The sequence below is a fragment of the Neolamprologus brichardi genome, chromosome 17, assembly GCF_056152115.1.
Source record: "Neolamprologus brichardi isolate AB-2024 chromosome 17, ASM5615211v1, whole genome shotgun sequence".
NCBI classification, from domain to species: domain Eukaryota; kingdom Metazoa; phylum Chordata; class Actinopteri; order Cichliformes; family Cichlidae; genus Neolamprologus; species Neolamprologus brichardi.
In genome coordinates this window covers 20,426,700-20,445,961 of record NC_142120.1, presented here as the reverse complement: position 1 = coordinate 20,445,961, position 19,262 = coordinate 20,426,700, and the positions used below count along the sequence as shown (strand labels likewise).

The window sequence follows — 19,262 nt, the reverse complement described above, 5'->3', positions numbered from 1 at the left end:
TCGTGTAAAAGCTGTCAGTGTGCACAATAACTGAGCTGGTTCACTTCTAACTTTGATAAATCAGACACTGACCTTCTTCCAAAACATGGTTTATTAGCAAATACCCAAAAATGTCACTTCCCTTTGTCCTGAAAAGTGACCATGTCCTCAGCACCACCAATCAGAAGATGTAAATCAGATCATGTGACATTTAAACAGGCAATTTATCAGTTTGTTCACACAGTTATAATTTTGTTTGCTAACTTTATGTGCTATTATGTATCTTAACAACAGTAGTCTTTTGATACATCATGTTATTTTACATTACCCATATGTGTGTCGTTATTTATTTTAGGCACAGTGTAGTTAGTGAAGCATACCTTCTGTTAATGGATTATTGCTCATTCTGTTACTGTTTAGCAGTGTGTAAAACGTTTGGCTCCAATCCTTCACTTGGACGGACTGAAAGTAAAGAGGTCACCTTTGACAGGGGCAGCATCTCGATTAATACATCAATGTATAAATACAACTAAGATTCTTTATATTTAACTGAAGGAGATTCATTTCTTCAAAATAACATATTTTGACACTTGATTAAGCATTTCTTCAATGTTCGATCCTTTAACCTGCCTGCTGTTAACTTACCCTGCAGAAGAGGAGTCAGAGAAGAGCGCAGCTGAAACAGAGGTAAACATGAATTATATTTTACAAATATAATAAAATCATCTGTTCCTTACCAGGTTCTGAAACACAACCTCAGGTGCACAACAAAACATGACAGATTACACAATGTCATCACTTATTTAACAGGGGGGGGGGGGGGGGGGGGGAGCCAAACTGCAGTAGCAGTGTGTTAAAAACAAAGTACACCATCATCATCCACTGTGACCAAGTTTTGGCAATGTGCAGATCTGGAGCAGTGTGAGAAATGTGTGTTAATACAATCTTCCAAGGAGTGGACATAAAGGTTGGACGTAAAATGCTCAGAGAAACTGCGAAAAGCATGAGAGCTCCTGACTCTACATGCCCCAGTTAGCATACTAAATGTTAACCTTCATGTCAGTAGAAAAGGACTGAACAAATACAGGTTCTTTGGAAGGTCTGCAGGAGAAAGTCTCTATTCTCTCTCTACAAAAAAGTTTAGATTTGCAAAGCTTCATATGAACAAACCACAAAATTTTTCTGGAACAATGCACTTTGGACAGATGAGAACAGAGTGGAGATGTTTGCCCATAATGCATAAAACCAAACTCAGCATATCACCGCAAACACCCCATACCAACTGTCTGCACTGTGGTTGAGACGTGATGATTTTGCATCCACAGAAAACCTTACAGTCACTGAGTCATCCAGGAAGTCTGTATACTAAAGAAGTCAAAAGATATTTTGAAGTAAATGTCACACAGCAAATCTACAACAGAAAGGCTGAAAAAGAAAAGAACAAATGTGTTGAAATTGTCCAGTGAAAGACCAGACCTCAACCCAACTGATATTCTGTGGTGGGAGTTTAAGAGAGCTGTGCAAAAATAAACGACCACAAATCTCAAAGAATTGAAGCAACTGAACCGTTGAAGTTATTGCTGCTAAAAGTGGTTCTGCAGTTTACTTAATCCTGGGGTGGACCGGTTTCTCATATGTAGTTTTTCACAAATGGCTTCATTTTGGTTCAGTCTTTGTTGAATACTGACAGGGAGCAACAAGTTACGATACATGTGTGAGATGTTTATCAATATGTTTTATTCTCTAATGCTTAAAAAATTATTTGTGAAGAAAGTAATTTCTAGCCATAACAGCTGAGGTTAAATAACAAGAATATGATGAGATAAATTAAGTTTTCAGTTATTGAGTGGTTAACACTGTCATTTGAGAGCGAGAAGGACCTTGATTTCACAAAAAATCAAGAGCTTGTTATCCTTTTGTTATAAAGGTCGGTGGCTCTACCTGCACGCTAAGTTAAAATATCTGTTTTTTAGAGCTACACTATGAATGAAGACATACAGTCAAAGAGTAATGACACTGCAGCACCAGCAGAAAACTCTATAATCAAGATTCAAGCGACATCTGAAGCCAATAAGAAGGGTAATATTTTTTATTTGAATTCTGATCATACACAATAGCAAAACATATACATATCTCACATATATATATATATATATATATATATATATATATATATATATATATATATATATATATATATATGTATATGTGTGTGTGTGTGTGTGTGTGTGTGTGTGTGTGTGTGTGTGTGTGTATACAGAAATGTGCTGATTCCAACTTACTTGGTTCTGCTTCATTGATATCCCGCAGAAACGTCAGATAATGACGCAAGTGAAAATGAAGAGGAGGTAGGAGAATAAACATTTCTATTAAATGATTAAAATGAATATTATGTTTGTTCTTTAATGTGACAAGATATTTTAATTTCATTCTCACAGAAGAAGTCATGCCATCGACAATTTGAAACACTGCTCAGCAGACTTCATCTTCAAGACAAACTCCAACTCAAGTTTTCAGTAGAAGATTTTTTTCAAATATGCCCAACTATAAAACTGCACCACATCACATCTGAGAAAGATCTAGCTCAGATGTTTCTCTACAGACTGATGATGTTAGACTACAGGGCCAGATGTATTCTTGTAAGACCAGACAGTCTTGAGATGGCCTATTTAAATCCCACAGTGTCTGAAATCACTGAGACGGATGACGGTGATTTGGAGACTTTATTGAGAACAAGCGTAGACACACATGAGAAAGAACAGACTCCTCTGCATCCAATGGATGTTCAGATGGCAGTATATCACTGCTCAGACAGCTTCCTTAAACAGATCATAACTGCAAAGCTCGCTCAGTGTCAGTATGCCTTACCTTTGCTTGTTCCTGACCCAGTATCAAAGGAGATTGTGTGTCCTTTGTGGACATTCAGACAAATAACAAAAAGCTGGAAGGTAACTCAAATCGAACCTGACTCACAAATTGTCACCATGAAGAACATCCCAGTCTACAAAGCTCAGACACCCTTGGTGTCATTTTTCCGCCTGGGTTCTTTGTCAGTGTCTAAATCTCAGCTGATGAACACTTTGCTCAACGATCGTCACAGCACCTTCTTCCACAGAAACTGCTTAGGAAGCACCAAGTCTCGCCATCTGATGGATGGTGTGGCAGAGATTGCCTGGTACTGTCCTGCTGGAAAACCCAATGATGCCTTCAATGACTGCATTGCCTTTTGTAATCTTCATGGTGACGCGCTGTCACTTCAAGAACAGCGTGAAATATTGATTGAAAAATCCTCCATCAATATTTTTCTTGTTGAAACTCTGCAGAAAAACAAAGAAAGTACTTCTTTCATAGCAACTCTTTTTAAGTCCAAGAAGTCACTCATTTGTGTCACTGTTGATGACTGCTGTGATGTTAAGACAAAAAATGGAAAATACATTATCGGGCTCAAAGATAAAAACCAAGCGGATGTATCTGAACAGCTGAAAAAGATCATTAGAGAAGTTTTATCTTCTCCAGATGGTTCCAACTTGAAGCCATTTTTCCATCTTGAAACCATGGCTGAGCTCTCTGGAACCAGAGTGGATGAAAGTGACCCAGCCTGTCAAAGAGGGAAATCTGCTGCTTTGCAAATAATGGATCTGCTCACAAAAGACAACATGGATGTCTCAAAGATCAAAGGTGAATTTTTTGCTGTTCAAGGGCAGCTCTGGTGTGACTGGTGCAAAATACACAAACAGCTGTTTCATCTTAGAGGAGAAATTGAAAAGGAGAAAAGTCAAAAGCAACAAGAACTGATGAGAATCCGTCAGAAACAATGTGCTGCTTCCTGCAGTAAACTGATGGAGCTGTTCATTGGAAGCCTCTCATCATTGCCACCAATAGACAAAGAATATTTCCTAAAATGGACTCAGATCTTAATAGATGCGCTCTCCACAAATTATCTTTCTTTGATTCTCAGAAGTTACAATACAACATGGTCTGAGGTCTTGGTTTTGAAAAACAAACACGACAAATCAGATTTGCTATCGAGAAAACAGACTGAGCTCGAAGGCATCTCCAAAAAACTGCAGTCTGCATCTTTTGGCTTGGAGCACATCTTCAGGGAAATGGGACAGATCTATGAAGCCCATAGAGAAATACAGCAGGAGAGAAACAACACTGACTGGTCTAAATATCCTGAGCTGGCTGCACAGTTGATGATATTAGGATATCCAATGGAGCTGATGGATGGAGACGCAGGTCACGTGCCTTTAACGTGGATCTCCAGTCTTTTAGAGGAAGTCATCAAGAAACTGGGTGACCAGAGAGTTTTTGTGTTGTCAGTTTTAGGCCTACAAAGCAGTGGAAAATCAACAATGCTGAACACCATGTTTGGTTTGCAGTTTGCAGTAAGTGCTGGCAGGTGCACCAAAGGCGCCTTTATGCAACTGCTCAAAGTATCAGAGGAGATGCAGAAAGACTTTCAGACCGACTATGTTCTAGTGGTGGACACTGAAGGACTCTGTGCTCTTGAGTTGGAAGGTAATGCCACTCCTCACCATGACAATGAACTGGCAACATTTGTTGTTGGTCTGGGAAACTTGACATTGATCAACATCTTTGGAGAGAATCCATCTGAGATGCAGGACATTCTGCAGATTGTTGTTCAGGCTTTCATGAGGATGAAGAAAGTTCAGCTTTCTCCCAGTTGTGTGTTTGTTCACCAGAATGTTACAGATGTGGCAGCAGCAGAGAAAAACATGGATGGAAAGAGACGCCTGCAGGAAAAACTGGACCAGATGACCAAGCTAGCAGCTGAAGAGGAGGTTTGTGATGCAGAGTGCTTCAGTGATGTCATTAAATTTGATGTGCAAAAAGATGTGAAATACTGTGCCCAGCTATGGGAGGGCAGTCCACCCATGGCTCCTCCAAATCCAGGTTACAGTGAGAGCATCCAAGAACTAAAGAACGTCATCCTGTCTAAAGCTTCAAAGTCTGCTGGAATCACACTCTCTCAGTTCAAGACCAAAGTTGAGGACCTGTGGAATGCCCTTCTGAATGAAAGCTTTGTTTTCAGTTTTAAAAACACACTTGAAATCGCAGTATACAGAAAACTTGAGGTTCAGTATGGGAACTGGACCTGGGCCCTTAGAAGCAAGATGTTGACCACTGAAGAACAGCTTCATAACAGAATTGAAAATGGAGATCTTGACAAGGTTGAGAAGACGTATATTTTGGAGGAAACAAGCAAAACATTTAAAGAAATTAGGAAAGTGATAAAAACATACTTTGAGAGTGACAAGGATAAAGAAATGTTGACTCAGTGGAGAGGACGATTTGAAATCAAAATCAGTGAGTTTTATGATGAGCAGGTGAGCAGATTAAAAACAAAACTTGATGGAGTTATCCTCCAGAAGAAAGCATGTAAACAGTTGGATGATGATAAGACAGGCTTTGAGAACAAGCTGCTACAGAAGAGCAAAGAGCTCGCTCAGCAACTGAAGGATAAAGTCAGAGATGAAGAAGAGCTTAACAAACAGTTCAACTCTGTTTGGAGCGGCTGGATTACTGAATTAACAGCAGATACTAAAACAGTTGTAGACGTCAACTTGGAAGAAGATTATTGTACTATTCTTCAAGAACTCGGTTTTGAACTGGCTTTTGTAGATGAATCAAAAAGACGTGGGAGATACAAGAAAATATCTGAGATTGGTGATTATTCAGACTACCTAAAGACAAATGGACCAAAATTTCTGGGGACTGTGGTAGATCTTTACAAAAAATATGCTTTCAGCAGTTCTTTCTCATTTAAAGAACAACAACAAATCAGATCGCTCATTGAAAAAGCTGAAAACGAGTCCCTTGGTGCACTGAAAAGTAAACCTGTAGTAACAAGAGGCTACACACCAACTTACTTGCATGAACTTGCCAAACATGTGAAAGACAAAGTCGAGAAATTTGTGTCAGAAAGGAAATTTGCTTTGAAGAAGGATTTCACAGTTGATCTCTTGCTGTATGTGTTCGACAGAGCAGAGACTTGGCTTCTCGAGTCCCATAAAAAATTCAAAATGAGGAATGATCCACTCACATATTTAGAAAGCAGGGAAGCACAGTTTTCCACAGTTTTTAGAAGCTTTTGCAAAGGAAACTCCTCTGCTGTTGTCCTTGGAGAACTGATCTGTGAAAAGCTGAAAGCTTCCACTGTTGAGGCTCTCTACAACAGGACTGCCATTGATCTGGCTGACCAGATGAAGTGCAATTTCCCAGCATTCAGTGGCAATACTCTGGACTTGGAGAAACATATACTGAAGTCCCTCGCTGAGAAAGAAGTCTTTGATGATTTCATCACCTACATCAAGAACCCAAGGAGACATACAAAAGCTTTTATCACAGCAGCAGTAGAGAAATACATCTTCAAAGATCACAAGGATGAAGCTGTGAATTTACTTGAGAAAAATGTTCTTGACATCAACTCACTTGTTAGTCAAGCTTTATTTACTGCAACACATAAAGTCCAAACTCAGGGAGGCGAGGTAGACAGGTGGCTGAAGGAGTTTTCCAGTGCGCTAAATGATAAGCTTACTCTGGATCCCATTTGTTCTCAAAACTTCAGTGACATAAATGATTTTAACTTTCTGAAGGGAGAGATAGAGAAAGGATTTGCTGCCATCATTGTGCAGATGAGCACCATGTCACTGGAAAACTTGAAGGAATCCAGACTGAAGCCTGATGAAATCCTCACAGATCAGCTGTGTAAGCGTTGCTGGGTAAAGTGTCCATTCTGTTCCGCTGTTTGTATCAACACTATTGAAGATCACAGTCCCGATGACCACAGCGTCCCTTTCCATCGACCTAATGGGATCCAAGGATGGCACTACAAAGGCACAGTGGAGTTGTGCATCACTTTCTGCACAACAAACGTTTCGAGCGAAGGCAGGTTTTACCCTCATCATGATTCAGAGGAAAGCATTCCTTATAAACAATACAGAACTGCTGGCTCCAAGTATGCCACATGGAGAATCACCCCCGATGGGTCAAGACTATCGTACTGGAAATGGTTTGTGTGCCGATTTCAAAACACACTGGAAGAGCACTACAACCTAAAATTCCAGGGCAGAGGAGAGATTCCTGATGACTGGAAAAAAATCTCTAAAGAGGAAGCCATTAAAAGCCTTGATGAAATGTACTCCTAACTCAAACAAACTGAAGCCCTAGGCTAAATTATCTTTTCTGAATTAACCACTGAAAACCTTTTTTTAGGATTAATCAAGATTCTTACAACTAACCGGTGACAGTTGGTCAGGGGGTTTGCAGCATAAACAAACGTTTGGCAGCCACATAAAGAAAATCACCCGCATTTAATAACTGGACACAGACCTTGTGTGTGTGTGTGTGTGTGTGTGTGTGTGTGTGTGTGTGTGTGTGTGTGAAATCAAGTCATTTAGTTTGATTAATATGTACAGATTTATCAGATATGTTGTCACAAATTATGTAACATTTAAAGGATGAAGAATGTAAAACTTTCTACACAAATAGTTTGAAACTACTGCCACTGAAAACCATATCAGATCCACAACATTGTTTTATTTACATTTTTTAGTTTTAGATTCTATGTTTATGCTAAAGAACATTGTCACATATAAGATTTAGGATGGTAATGTCTAGCTTATGCTAGAATCATATAAAACAGTTATTATATCCTCACTGTATGTAGTTAGTTAGACTTTTTTATGCTGACAGTTTTCATATACATACAATTTTTTTATTTGAAATTGTTGAAAATTGTTTGAAAATGTTTTGGACTTTTTAAATGTGATATGAATAAATGGCATGTACATTATCTAAAAATGCTTAAAAAATAAACACTCTAAATTTTCTAAAAATCTTTTTTTTTTTTTTGTTCTGACGTACAGTCTGAACTCTGTGAATTTATATGCACAGAAGTGAGTATTTCAAAACTTCTATCAAGCCAAGTTTAATTAAAAGAGTAGTACTTAATAAAGTATGTTTATGCAAAAAATACATTTTCCAACTGATAACAATGAAAATACGTTTTCAAATTTGTGAAAGTGTTTATGTGTTACACATAAGAAGTAGCATAACTAACTTGCATAATCAGCTAACATTATGCCTAAAATACCCTAAAATTCATATTTTGCCTCTGATAAAAAGCGTAAAGTTACACAGCCCAACAGGGTTAGATCCACTTCAAAGGAAGGAGCTAACAGAGGCTAACAGGAGCACCCCATACCAGTTGGTGGCGATAATCCACCATTTCCCTGTTTGCCAGCCACCAATAAAACGCACAAGAAGAAGAAAGACGCCGACTGCGCTGCGGCTCCTCCCGTCAGTCACTGTGCTTCTCCGCCCCGGAGGCATGGTTTCGCGGCAAAATTAAGCCTCGTTGACGCAGTTAGACAGCAGCAGAGTCTCGTGAACAGGTGAGACTTAAAAAGTTTTATTTGTGCAAATCTATTTTTTCCTGCAGCTGACTGTTGCACTTTCTGCTACCTTTGCATTAACATTGGCTTCCATAGCTAATCGGTGTCTTTATCGCCAAGCCTCCTGAAGACCTGTCACGAGGTCCATGGAGAAGTTATCCTCATGCGTACAGGCTTATCTAATCATCCGAAGAAAAATATGCCCGCATCTGAATTACGTGTACGGATTTTAATACTCCTCTTTCAAGACGCCATCTTTGTTTTGGTTCTGAAGCATTGGCGTAGTTTTGTGAAAATAATAAAAATAGTCTCTGTGAATATACTTTATCCCGTATTGTTAGAAGAGTATTTGACGATTAAAAACGCCGCTACGTGTTTGGATATGTCTTTCTGAGTTGTTCAAACATGGCATAGAATTTCAAAATAAAAGGTTAGATGAGGGACTGAGGATGCTGTGAGTCTGTGGAAGCCTGTTAGTATGGAGGGCCAAACTCAGGAATAAATAAATAACGAAAATAAAGAACCAAAATATCATTGAGGAAACACATTACTTATTATTATTATTATTATTATTATTATTATTGTTGTTGTTGTTACTTTTTCAGACTTATGGTCTAATTTTGCATGAATATCTTTGGTGATGGTTGGGACATCTTTAAAAGGTTACAGGTTAGAGTATAAAACTCATAACAAGCTTCTGTGCAGGTAAAGTTAATTTTGGTGTTATTTAATCAGGTACAAACACATTGCATGTTTTGTATGTACTCAGTAGAGCCATGCCGTCCAATGTGGAGATCAAAGCCAAAGTGAGCGACCTGACACAGTTTGCCCAGAAGGCGGCTGAGCTCTGCCAATCGGAGGGGACGATCATCAGGCAGCATGACACTTTCTTCAGCTGCAGCCAAGGACGGCTGAAGCTGCGAGACTTCATGGTACAGAGAACAACCGATGAGGTTTAGAGAAGTTTAAAATACAAAAAATTAAATTTTTGTTTATTTTTGCTCCTTAGAACGGGTCAGGTCAGCTGATCTTCTACGAGCGTCCGGACACCGATGGACCCAAACTGTCTCGTTACTCCATCACCCCCATCAGTAACCCACAGAGCCTCCAGGTAAAGCACCAACATATGTAACTGTTAATGAAATTAGGTAGCGTAGGCCATGCCCCCAAACCAGAGACATAACTTAAATCAAGATTTCTCTGTGAATGTGGATTTTTTTATTTATTTATTTATTTAATTTACGCTCGGACCGACGGCCGCCTCGGGTCTCTTCTCGTCCTGCCTCCCCTTTCTCTCATCCACCTGCTGGCCTCCACCTCTTGCTAATTTTACTAAATCTGAGGAAGCACCGCCATAGCCACCACCAAACAACTGAGTTATTTTTACACACCGACCAGCATCTGGCCAATCCACCACCTCTCATTGTTGATACCGTTACAAAGGGAAAAAAGTCACCGGGCCACCGAGCAAATGTTCAGTATGCCGGACGGCCAGTCCAGCTATGGTCATGCCATCAGTTAACCCTTCACGCGTGCCTAGGGTTGCCGACCCCTGCAGTAGACCAATAAAATTGATAAGTAGTATATATATGGTATATATTTTTACCGGTTGTTAAGAGACGTTGTAATGTTGTTTGTGCACTGTTCTGTAAAACAACCATAAGCAACGTAATTTGTGTGTTACTGATACGTACGTATACTGAAAGGTAGCCATGTTACAGGCGCTGTTCGAGGGAAAAAAAGCATTTGCAGTATGTGTTTTTGTATGTTACCATAACGTTTATGTTACCTTACGGATTAAATTAAACGTTAAAAATCCTCACGTGTAATATTTCTGTGTAAATATCTCATATTACAAGTGAAACGCATACGGCTTAAAATCCAGTGCGGCATGTACAAGTACAAAATTGATTTTCTTTCTAAAATTAGAGCATGCGGCTTACGGTAATAATTGTTTTTGATAGTACAGCCAAAGTGTAGAATGAGAGGGTGTAGGGCTGTAGAGGGAGGTTAAAGTTGGGGCTCCAGATGAAGCTAGGCATACAGCAAAGAAAGAGATGGCAAAGGCTCATACTGAGACTGAGGAAGAAGTAAAGGGCTTTTATTATTGGCTAAGCAGACAAATCAAGGTGATAAGGATGTGCAGCAGGCTAGAGTGATTAAGGATAGAGATGACAACCACTAAAAAAAGAGTTGCTTAGATGAAAGGAGTACTTTGAGCAGCTAACATGAAGTTTGTGTTTGGAGTTTTACAGTGAGTTTGGGGACGGGGACAATAACAAGCTGTTGAAAGACAGCTAGAGCTACTGAAGTAGTTAAGAAGGCTATTTAGAGCAGTGGTGGGAACTCCAGGCAGATGTCTTGCAGGTTTTAGATCTCACCCTGGGTCAACACACCTGAATCAAATGATTAGTTCAGTACCAGGCCTCTGGAGAACTTCAAGACATGTTGGGAAGGTAATTTAGCCCCTTAAATCAGCTGGCCAGAGTGTGTGCTGCAACCCCTGGTGGGCTTTGAAGGTACCGCATATGAGAAGCTTTATAATCAGTATGTTTAAAAACAAAAGCGTTTAATTTTCAGATCTTTAATTTATTTTTGACACTGAGCTGAAAATTCAGCATCTTGTGTATTTGGATCTTTAAGTATATCTCAGTGGCAGTAATCTTAATAACAGTAAATATGTTTGTGCAGGTTGTCCTTTCAGAAGCCCTCGGGGTCAAAGGTGAAGTAAAGAAGGAGCGGCGGCTGTTTCTGATTGGTCAGACCAGAGTTCACCTGGACACGGTAGAAGGACTGGGCCACTACATGGAGCTGGAGGTCAGCAAACCTGTCACCTTTACCTCGAGCTATTGATCAGTGAATGATCAGAAAACCCGCTGAATATCTGCTAATATCAGAAACTTAAACTGTGTGAAATGTTGTGCAAAAAGCTTAAAAAGCTTCGAATTCACCAACAAAATGTGCTTAAAGATGACACGCTGTGACTTTAAATGCGGTTCCTGTTGGTTAATGTCAACACGTCAGCTATCCTCTCACATAATGAAGATGAAAAGAAATAAAAACCTGATGGTAGTGTAGTTAAGTGTGCACACTTTATATGTATTTAAAAAGTCAAAAACTAAATTCTGCTAAAACTTAGAACTTCCCAACTCTGTCGTTTTTTTCATGGACTTGGGTTAAATTTATAGAAAAATCTGAACACCGATGCAAACAGTTCGTTTGATAAGTTTAAGCTGGTGAGATTTGGTTAGGCAGGAGAACTGAGGAGCACCGGCTGGATCAGACCATTTCCAGCGGTGTCTGAACATATTTTAAACCCATTGTTGCTTCAGGGGGACAGTTCATGATCGTCAGCATTTCTGACATCGCGTTAGATTTATTATAGCTGTCAGATCTCAATCTGAAGGGCTCTGAGAGAACAGGAAGTTCTCATTGAGTTGGTGGTGAGTTCTGTGCTGAAATGGATCCAGAGCTCTGTAAGTGTAAACCTGCCCACTGAATAATCTGTTGTGTGTTTGTTCAGGTGGTGATGCGACCAGAGCAGACTGTGGAAGAGGGACAGCAGGTGGGGTTTAAACGGTTTATCTACCAACAGATGCAGCCCACAGTCTCACACTGTCTTTGGAAAAGACACATTTTTGTCTCCCTTTATTTAAATATTTATTTAATTTTAGGTTGCTGAGGATCTGATGGAGAAGCTTGGAGTTTCTAAGGAGAGTCTGGTGACCGGAGCGTACATGGACCTGTTGCTGAAGGGACACAAAGAGACATAAAACAAACAAACACCTGAGTTTCAGCTGCAGTGGTGTGATTGTGGTAGGCTGTGATCTGTTGGTTTCTGTGAAATGATTCATTAAAATTCATAATGGTTTTGTATGAAATCCTTTTTTAAACTACAATTTATGTTTTTGTTTTCTAAATAAACGGGCTCCTGTTCAAACGGAGCTAGGTAATGAGTGATCAGAGCAACATCCACCTGCTGATGTCATCGATCACAAACCAATGGGTTTGGATCTGAGTCTAAAGGGGAACAGTGTGCTAAATGTTAGATAAAATGCTTAGAAAAAGTGCTGGTATGAATGGGTGTGAACTAGTAAATTGTACTAAGTGCTAAAAAGAGTAAAAAATAAAAATAAAAAAACCCGCTATATACGAACCAGTCTGTTTACCATTTTACATTTAGTTTAAAGCTTTAGTTACTCATAGTTCTGTATATTGAGATTATTATGGAAAGTAAATGCTAAAAAAAAATCTGTATATAATAATCAAATTTGGCTTTTGTGTTGGAGAAAAAATATACAACAGTGGTCAGAAATTTACATCCAGTCATGGGCGTGAATGTCAGGAGAATTTGGGTTTTTTAATGATTTCTTTGAACTCTTCTTTTTCTATGGGGGAATGATTGTAGAGCATACATCTTTAATGACTTTAAAAACAAGATTTTCTTCAATCCACATAGGCTCAAATATATACATATGCTGTCATTAATATTTAGTTAAATGTCCCTTGACTAGACACTTCTGGTAACATCAACAAGCTTCTGGAATAATTCAGACTATATATTTGACCACCCAGGGCAGAACTGGTAGTTAATTGACATTGGCTAGTTTCCTCGCATTCACCTGGCTTTTAAGTATAGTTGACTATAGTCTTTGTTATTGTAAGGTCTTTACTTTATAATAAAAATGCACCTTGAGGCAGTTGTGATTTGATGCTAGATAAATAAAATTAAGTTGAATTCAGCATATTTTCAACAAGGTTTTGGGAAGCCCATTCTAGAAGCTTAATGTTAGCCAGCTTTATCCAATCTAGTATCCATCCATGTATTTGTCCTGTTAGAACACCCGACTGTGTCCAAGTTTCAAGCATCTAGTTCTTAATTTAATTTAATTTAGTCCTCCTCCATTATTCCACACACTTTTGTGTGTACCAGCCCAGAGCATGATGCTACCACCACAGTTGGTGCAGTGTTCTATACAGTGCAAGTTTCAGTGAGTCTCAACGGTGTTGATTTTAGAGCAGAGACTTCTTTCTTGGTACGCACCATCTCAGTCCACGGTGGTGTAAAACTGGCTTCATTGTGGACTGTGCTGCTGGTCTTCCAGCACTTTCCAGTTTATAACAGGCTTGAGCCTTGGTGTTTCCTGGGTCGTTCCTGAACATCCTAACCAGTTTCCTCTCATCTGAGGGTGAGAGTTTGGGTCTTCTTCTAGACCTTGGTAAAGTTACACATTTTAATAATTTGTACTTGCATTCAGTTGTTTGAACTGATGATCTTAGAATCTGCTGCTGTTCAGAAATGGCTCCAAGAGATCTTCCAACTTAAGTAAATCTAGAATTCTTGTTTTTACATGATGAGTTCCTTGAACTTTTTAATTGATCTGAGTATTGATCAGTCCAGTGAGTGCTGTCAAACAAGTCATTTTTATGCTGTAAAGAGAACCTACCATCCATCCATCCATCCATTCACTTCCGCTTATCCTTTTCAGGGTCGCGGGGGGCGCTGGAGCCTATCCCAGCTGTCATAGGGTGAGAGGCGGGGTACACCCTGGACAGGTCGCCAGTCTGTCGCAGGGCCAACACACAGAGACAGACAACCATTCGCACTCACATTCACTCCTAATGGCAATTTGGATTTTCCAATTAACCTATCCCCACAAGCTGCATGTCTTTGGACAGGGGCGATCGTGGCTCAAGAGTTGGGAGTTTGCCTTGTAATCGGAAGGTTGCCGGTTCGAGCCCCGGCTTGGACAGTCTTGGTCGTTGTGTCCTTGGGCAAGACACTTCACCCGTTGCCTACTGGTGGTGGTCAGAGGGCCCGGTGGCGCCAGTGTCCGGCAGCCTCGCCTCTGCTGCCAGAGCTGTGGCTACAATGTAGCTTGCCATCACCAGTGTGTGAATGTGTGTGTGAATGGGAGAACCTACCATTTGCAGTTAATCATGATCACTGATCAGAAGTTAATAGTCCTTGGACCCGTCAAGTTAAAAGACATTGCAAAACCTTCAATATCACTTATAAACAAATTTTTGAGTGTATGTATATATTTGAACTCATGTGGATGAGAGATCATTCAAAATAAATTCAAACTTGTGCACTCAGGTCTTGTTTTTTTTATAGTCATTATTGATGCATGCTGCACAGTCATTCGGCCATCGAAAAAGAACAGTTCCAAGTATTCACATTGATGCCAATGATGAAACCATGGCCAAACAGTATAAGGTGGAATTCACTGTGATACATGGTGTAGGTTTTTTAACCCGATGCAGATGACACTGTTTTATGGCTGGTGCTCAATTTTATTTTATTTTAATCAAAACTGAGTTGAAAAAACCTTTTAAGTGCTCACTTTAAAGCTTTACCCTCAATTGCAGTACACCTGGAAACACCTCGTATAGCACATGTTAACAAGGTGCTTAATCTCCCGTCCATGTGCTGTTGCCATGGTAGCAAGCCGATCTGCCTCTTATTTAAATGTAAATCCCCAAAACACAGATATTCAGCTCTGTGGGAAACTATTTTTTTCCTCTTTCTTCCTTTAAATCCAGCTTGGCTGGAAAATCTCCTGAAAGGTGAGGAGGAAGAAGAATCAGGAATTTCAGGAGGTTTCTAATCGGCCACAGGCCTTATAACTCAGATCACATATCAACCTTTAACCTGCGTGTATTTCCTTTAGTTAGACATCAGGAAATGAAGGTTTGTTTTCTGCTCTGTGCAGTTTTACCTCGGAGCCAAACATGCTGCAGTCCACCAGAGAGCGCTGTGGTTCTTTAACAGGCTCAGCGGCCTGCGGACCTGCAGTTTAAGAGGTTTTCTTCAAGCCTGCAAACTTTGCTCAAAGCGATATTAAAGATGTTTTAATGGGAAACTGGAGCTAGTTTTGTGGTACTGAAGAATGACCCACAAAGAGCATCAAGGACTAGCACAGATTAACGGACAATACAACTTTATTTATCCAGAAGTTTGGAAATTCTTTTGTTACAGCAGTCATGTTCATTCCGTTTTGCTTTTGTCCTCATCTCCCTGGAGAAAAAAACCCAAACAGCTTCAGTGTATGTCGTCTGGAGGCTCCCAGCTGATGAGGTTCGGGACCCTAATTGTCATCAGCTAATTTTTCACTGAAGCTGAAATCTTTTTAACTCATGCAGTGGCGTCTTCACCTCAAGACTCACCACAGGGCGTGAATTTCTGTATAATCAATTCCCTTTGCATTAGAAGGGCACTGTGACACACCAATAGCAACTTTTTCTCTCTGTGATTGGAAGATAAAGAACAAGTTCTGCACACAGATCTGCAGCATAACCACGGACAACAGGGGGGAAAGGGGAAGGTCACGGAGAAGGTTTGTGGATGGAGAGGGTTGGTGTGACAGTGTGGAGGATGCTCAGGATGGGATGGGATGATCCACTGAGGCAGCCCCTGAAGTTAGTAGCCCAAGAAACAAGAAGAAGAACCACAGTCGGTATAAAACATGGACAATGTGAACATGATGTCACCTGTTGATTTGTGAAGTCCTCTTCTGAAGCCTTGAGTGTTTTCAACGTCTCCATCTTGATTGTTTGGTATTAGTCCTTTCTTTTCTTTGAATGGGCTCACAAACTCATCAGGAAGGTATTTAGAGAGGGTTTCCCACACATTTCTATAGGACCACAAGACCTTTTGCAGCCACAAGTGTGGCCCCCTGGTGGCCATTACAAAGAATACAAGTCTAAAACAAGAGCATAATTAATTATTTCTTTTGGCTCTTAAATGTACAAACAGTATTTAAACTTAATCTGTTCATGTTTTCTGATTTTGAAATACTTCAGATTTTCTTCTGCCGGTTACTGTGAACACACCATTGTCGGTGTGCCTTGGATCCACGCTGTTTCCTCACTGGTCAAAACAACTGTTTATTGTTTGTTTATCACAGCTGATGTCTTCTGCCGCATCTTCTGCCGCTCCCTGCCCTTAACTTTAGGTAGCACGTCTGTCCATTACACAGAAATCAACATGTCTCCATGTTAAATGATTGGAAAGTGCATATAAAGATATTTATTCTGGTTTTTCCCCCAAACATGGAACACTTCAAAACATTTTTGTCCAGGTCAATCGTTTACGTCCAAGTTTAGCTTTCAGAGGAGGCCTGTGGTGACGTGTTAAACTCCTCAGGGTGGCGCTCTGCGAGTGGTGCGTACATATAGTATGGCTGAGTGACGGGTGAGAGGTTTACATGTGAAGAAGGGGAAGGAGTCATGTGATTGTGGGCCACGTGCACTCTGATTGGTCGAGTCTCTTGAAATTCAAGTTAAAAGTGTGTGATTTATTTATTGTTTTTCCCACATCCATCTTTAAATGGGGCTCATCATCATCATCATCATTGGATGCCAGTGATGATGCTCAGATGCTGAATTCTCCCCCCCTCCAACCAGGTTTCATCGTTGCCATGGTGATGGGGCCGCTCCTCCACGCCCACACTGCTTACCCCCTCTCTCTCTCTCTCTCTGCTCTCTCATGCTCACAGCGAGCGAGCGAGGGAGAAAAGACACGGAAAAAAGAAAGAGAGCGAGAGAGAGGTGTGTTTTCTAACCCACGCATTGGAGTGGGAGACAACGTGCACACACACACGTGCACACACACACACACACACACACACACACACACACACACTTGCGTCCACAGTGTGTCATGCTAGCAGTGTGTGGGCTGAGCCGACCAGCCTTCCACTCATCCTGCTTCTCTCCCTCTCTCTCCCTCTTCTTCTCCTCTCTCTTTTTGTCTCCAGATACTCCTCTTCTTCTTCTTCCTCCTCCTCTTCTTTTCTCCTCATCTTCCATCCTCTCCCATCCTCTCCTCCTCCTCTGTGTTTCTCTCTCCATCTTTTCTTTTCAGTTTATCATCATGGAGAACGAGTCGGCAATCTTCTGGGTGAGTCTCTCTCTGCAGCGCTTTATGTGTGTGTGTGTGTGTCTGTGTGTGTATGTTAAAGATTTGTTTGGATGATGTTTCAGCAATATGTTTGCAAGTGTGTGTGTAGGTGTGTGAATCGGTAATTTGTAACTTTAAAAGTCGTGATTCCTTTTATTCACACTTAACCATTTTTACCTCTTCTTATCATATGTTTCCTTTCCTTCCCTCATCCCTCCTTCCCATCTCTTTCCTTTCCCTAACAGTCTTTCATCTCCTCCTTTCCTTTCCTTTCCTTTCCTTTCTATGTCTTGGTCTTTTTTCATACTTTTTCTCCCCCCCCCCCCCCCATTAGTTTCCTTTGCCAATCTGTCCCCTTCCTCTTTTCTTTATCCCCGTGTCTCTGTTTTTCATCTCACCTCTTCTGTACCTTACCTTGTCTGTTCCTTCCTTAATTTTTATTCTGCATTCTTCCTTTTTTCCTCTTGATTCCTTTACTCTTCTTACGTCCTTCTCTGTCTATCTTTTAATTCCTTTATGTCTGCATACCTCCTTCCCCTTCTCTTCTCCTCTCCTCTGCTTTCCTTTCCTTTCCTTTCTTGTCCTGCCTTTTTATTTCCTGTTTCTATTTCCTCCAGCATCACTTTACTGTCCTTTGAGTATGTGTGTATTATGTAAGCGCAGCTGCCAATGTGTAGGCTGTAGTCTCAGACCGACCACCTAAACACATGATCCCCTCCAGCCCATCCCACTAAAAAAAGAGTAAGAAAAAAACCCCACTTAAAACAGGAACAGGAAGTGGATCTTCTTCTAAAGCACTGACTCTCTTTGACATCTTGTTGCTGTCACAGCTAGGTGGTTAAAAGCTGTTGTGAAAGAAATTTATATCACAAATTAATGCAAAAAGAAAGTGTAATTAAAAAAATCATAGAGGCTGATTTTTTTCTGGAAAGCTTTGGAAAAACTCCATTCTTAAATGCCAGATCGTAGTTTTGAATGAATGGTATGAATGGCGTTCTTCACTCATCAAACAAGACAAGACATCTGACATCTTATAATTAATCCGATTTGCAGTTTGTGGAAGCTGGCTTGTGACCTCTTAGGCCAGATTTTTAAAAATCATACCTTTCCTTTGATATTGATTACATTCGCACATCGTAGAGACAATGTTAGATTCAATTCAAAGACAGTTTCGCTAAGACTAGCTACTGGCAGCTAACCACAGCTAACAAAAATAACAGCAACAAAAAAGCAGCGCTTTCAGACAGAAAAATTCAGGATATCCTCAACAACTCACCACAGTATAGTTGTCATCAGTCAGAAGTGACCTGTATCAATGACCTGTATCAGTTCTGACTGATGACTCCAGAGTAAAGAGTGTAGAGACTTCTCATCCAGCATTAACAGCTGAGGTAAGCAGTGGACTGACAGCCTTCCACAAATAGGGAAAATCTGCAGGTTCCAGTACAAACAGTAGTAGAAACATACAGGTTGGCTTCAGCTATTTTGGAGATTGAAACATTTTTGTCATACAGCAGCCATCTTAGCTACTGTTATGCACTCGAACTGGGAGGGGTAATAAAGCAAAAATCAGCTGATCCACTGACATCTAGTGGTAAAACTTTTACACACTAGCAATGTTAGATACCTGTTTATTTCTAATATTAAGTTAGACATTTGAATGTATGAGTCTGTGGGGACTGGCTGATGCAGCCAGCTTCAACTTTTTTAGTTAACCTAATTGTTAAAAAGGGTTGTTTTGTTGTCCATTAAGCTCATTTACATTTCTCAGAGGAGTGATTACACTATTAGAACTTATTTGTGTGGAAAATGGTGAAAATTGTAGTTAACAGATGTTTCCAAAGGTCCAGCTGTGTGGAAACCTCCTAAAGGCCCCGAACAGGCTGGCCTTGGCCACGCTAACCCCCATTTAGTCCATGAAGGCCCTGAGGCCAGAAACACTAATTGTCTTGTATCTT

The 19,262-nt window shown here is 40.3% G+C and overlaps 3 protein-coding genes across 8 annotated transcripts in view; all 3 read left to right on the top strand.

Moving 5' to 3' along the window:
- The first annotated feature begins 2,438 nt into the window (after positions 1 to 2,438).
- LOC102788667 (interferon-induced very large GTPase 1-like) lies at positions 2,439 to 7,151 on the top strand. The gene is made up of 2 exons (XM_087831033.1): positions 2,439 to 3,655; positions 3,722 to 7,151. Exons 1-2 carry the CDS (start codon positions 2,568 to 2,570, stop codon positions 7,149 to 7,151), a joined length of 4,518 nt encoding a protein of 1,505 aa, XP_087687159.1. The 5' UTR covers positions 2,439 to 2,567.
- Positions 7,152 to 8,276: 1,125 nt separating this feature from the next.
- LOC148097915 (uncharacterized) lies at positions 8,277 to 14,487 on the top strand. Of its 4 annotated transcripts, XM_087831055.1 has the most exons (7): positions 9,007 to 9,068; positions 9,169 to 9,331; positions 9,409 to 9,510; positions 11,091 to 11,216; positions 11,923 to 11,964; positions 12,074 to 12,215; positions 13,889 to 14,487. In XM_087831055.1, the coding sequence occupies exons 1-6, from the start codon at positions 9,040 to 9,042 to the stop codon at positions 12,170 to 12,172; spliced, it is 561 nt and encodes a 186-aa protein (XP_087687181.1). In that variant the 5' UTR covers positions 9,007 to 9,039; the 3' UTR covers positions 12,173 to 12,215; positions 13,889 to 14,487. The 4 variants fall into 4 exon arrangements, with proteins under 4 accessions (XP_087687182.1, XP_087687183.1, XP_087687181.1 ...); XM_087831056.1 differs by lacking the exons at positions 9,007 to 9,068; positions 13,889 to 14,487 and adding an exon at positions 8,277 to 8,399 and having other exon boundaries at positions 12,074 to 12,555; XM_087831057.1 differs by lacking the exons at positions 9,007 to 9,068; positions 13,889 to 14,487 and adding an exon at positions 8,278 to 8,399 and having other exon boundaries at positions 9,172 to 9,331; positions 12,074 to 12,555.
- A 2,610-nt stretch (positions 14,488 to 17,097) lies between these two features.
- Positions 17,098 to 19,262, top strand: part of shank3b (SH3 and multiple ankyrin repeat domains 3b) — a 59,942-nt gene continuing 57,777 nt past the window's right edge. For all 3 annotated transcript variants that reach the window (XM_087831026.1, XM_087831024.1, XM_087831023.1), the window contains exon 1: positions 17,098 to 17,304. The gene's annotated coding sequence lies outside the window, so the exon portion shown is untranslated. The remainder of the gene's footprint in view (positions 17,305 to 19,262) is intronic.

Coding starts and splice junctions, on each gene's coding strand:
- LOC102788667 (XM_087831033.1), top strand. CDS start 2,568: ATGTTTCTCTACAGACTGATGATGTTAGACTACAGGGCCAGATGTATT. Junction 3,656..3,721: donor ATGGATGTCTCAAAGATCAA/AGGTGAATTTTT, acceptor CAAACAGCTGTT/TCATCTTAGAGGAGAAATTG.
- LOC148097915 (XM_087831055.1), top strand. CDS start 9,040: ATGGTTGGGACATCTTTAAAAGGTTACAG. Junction 9,332..9,408: donor TGAAGCTGCGAGACTTCATG/GTACAGAGAACA, acceptor TTTGCTCCTTAG/AACGGGTCAGGTCAGCTGAT. Junction 11,217..11,922: donor GCCACTACATGGAGCTGGAG/GTCAGCAAACCT, acceptor GTGTTTGTTCAG/GTGGTGATGCGACCAGAGCA.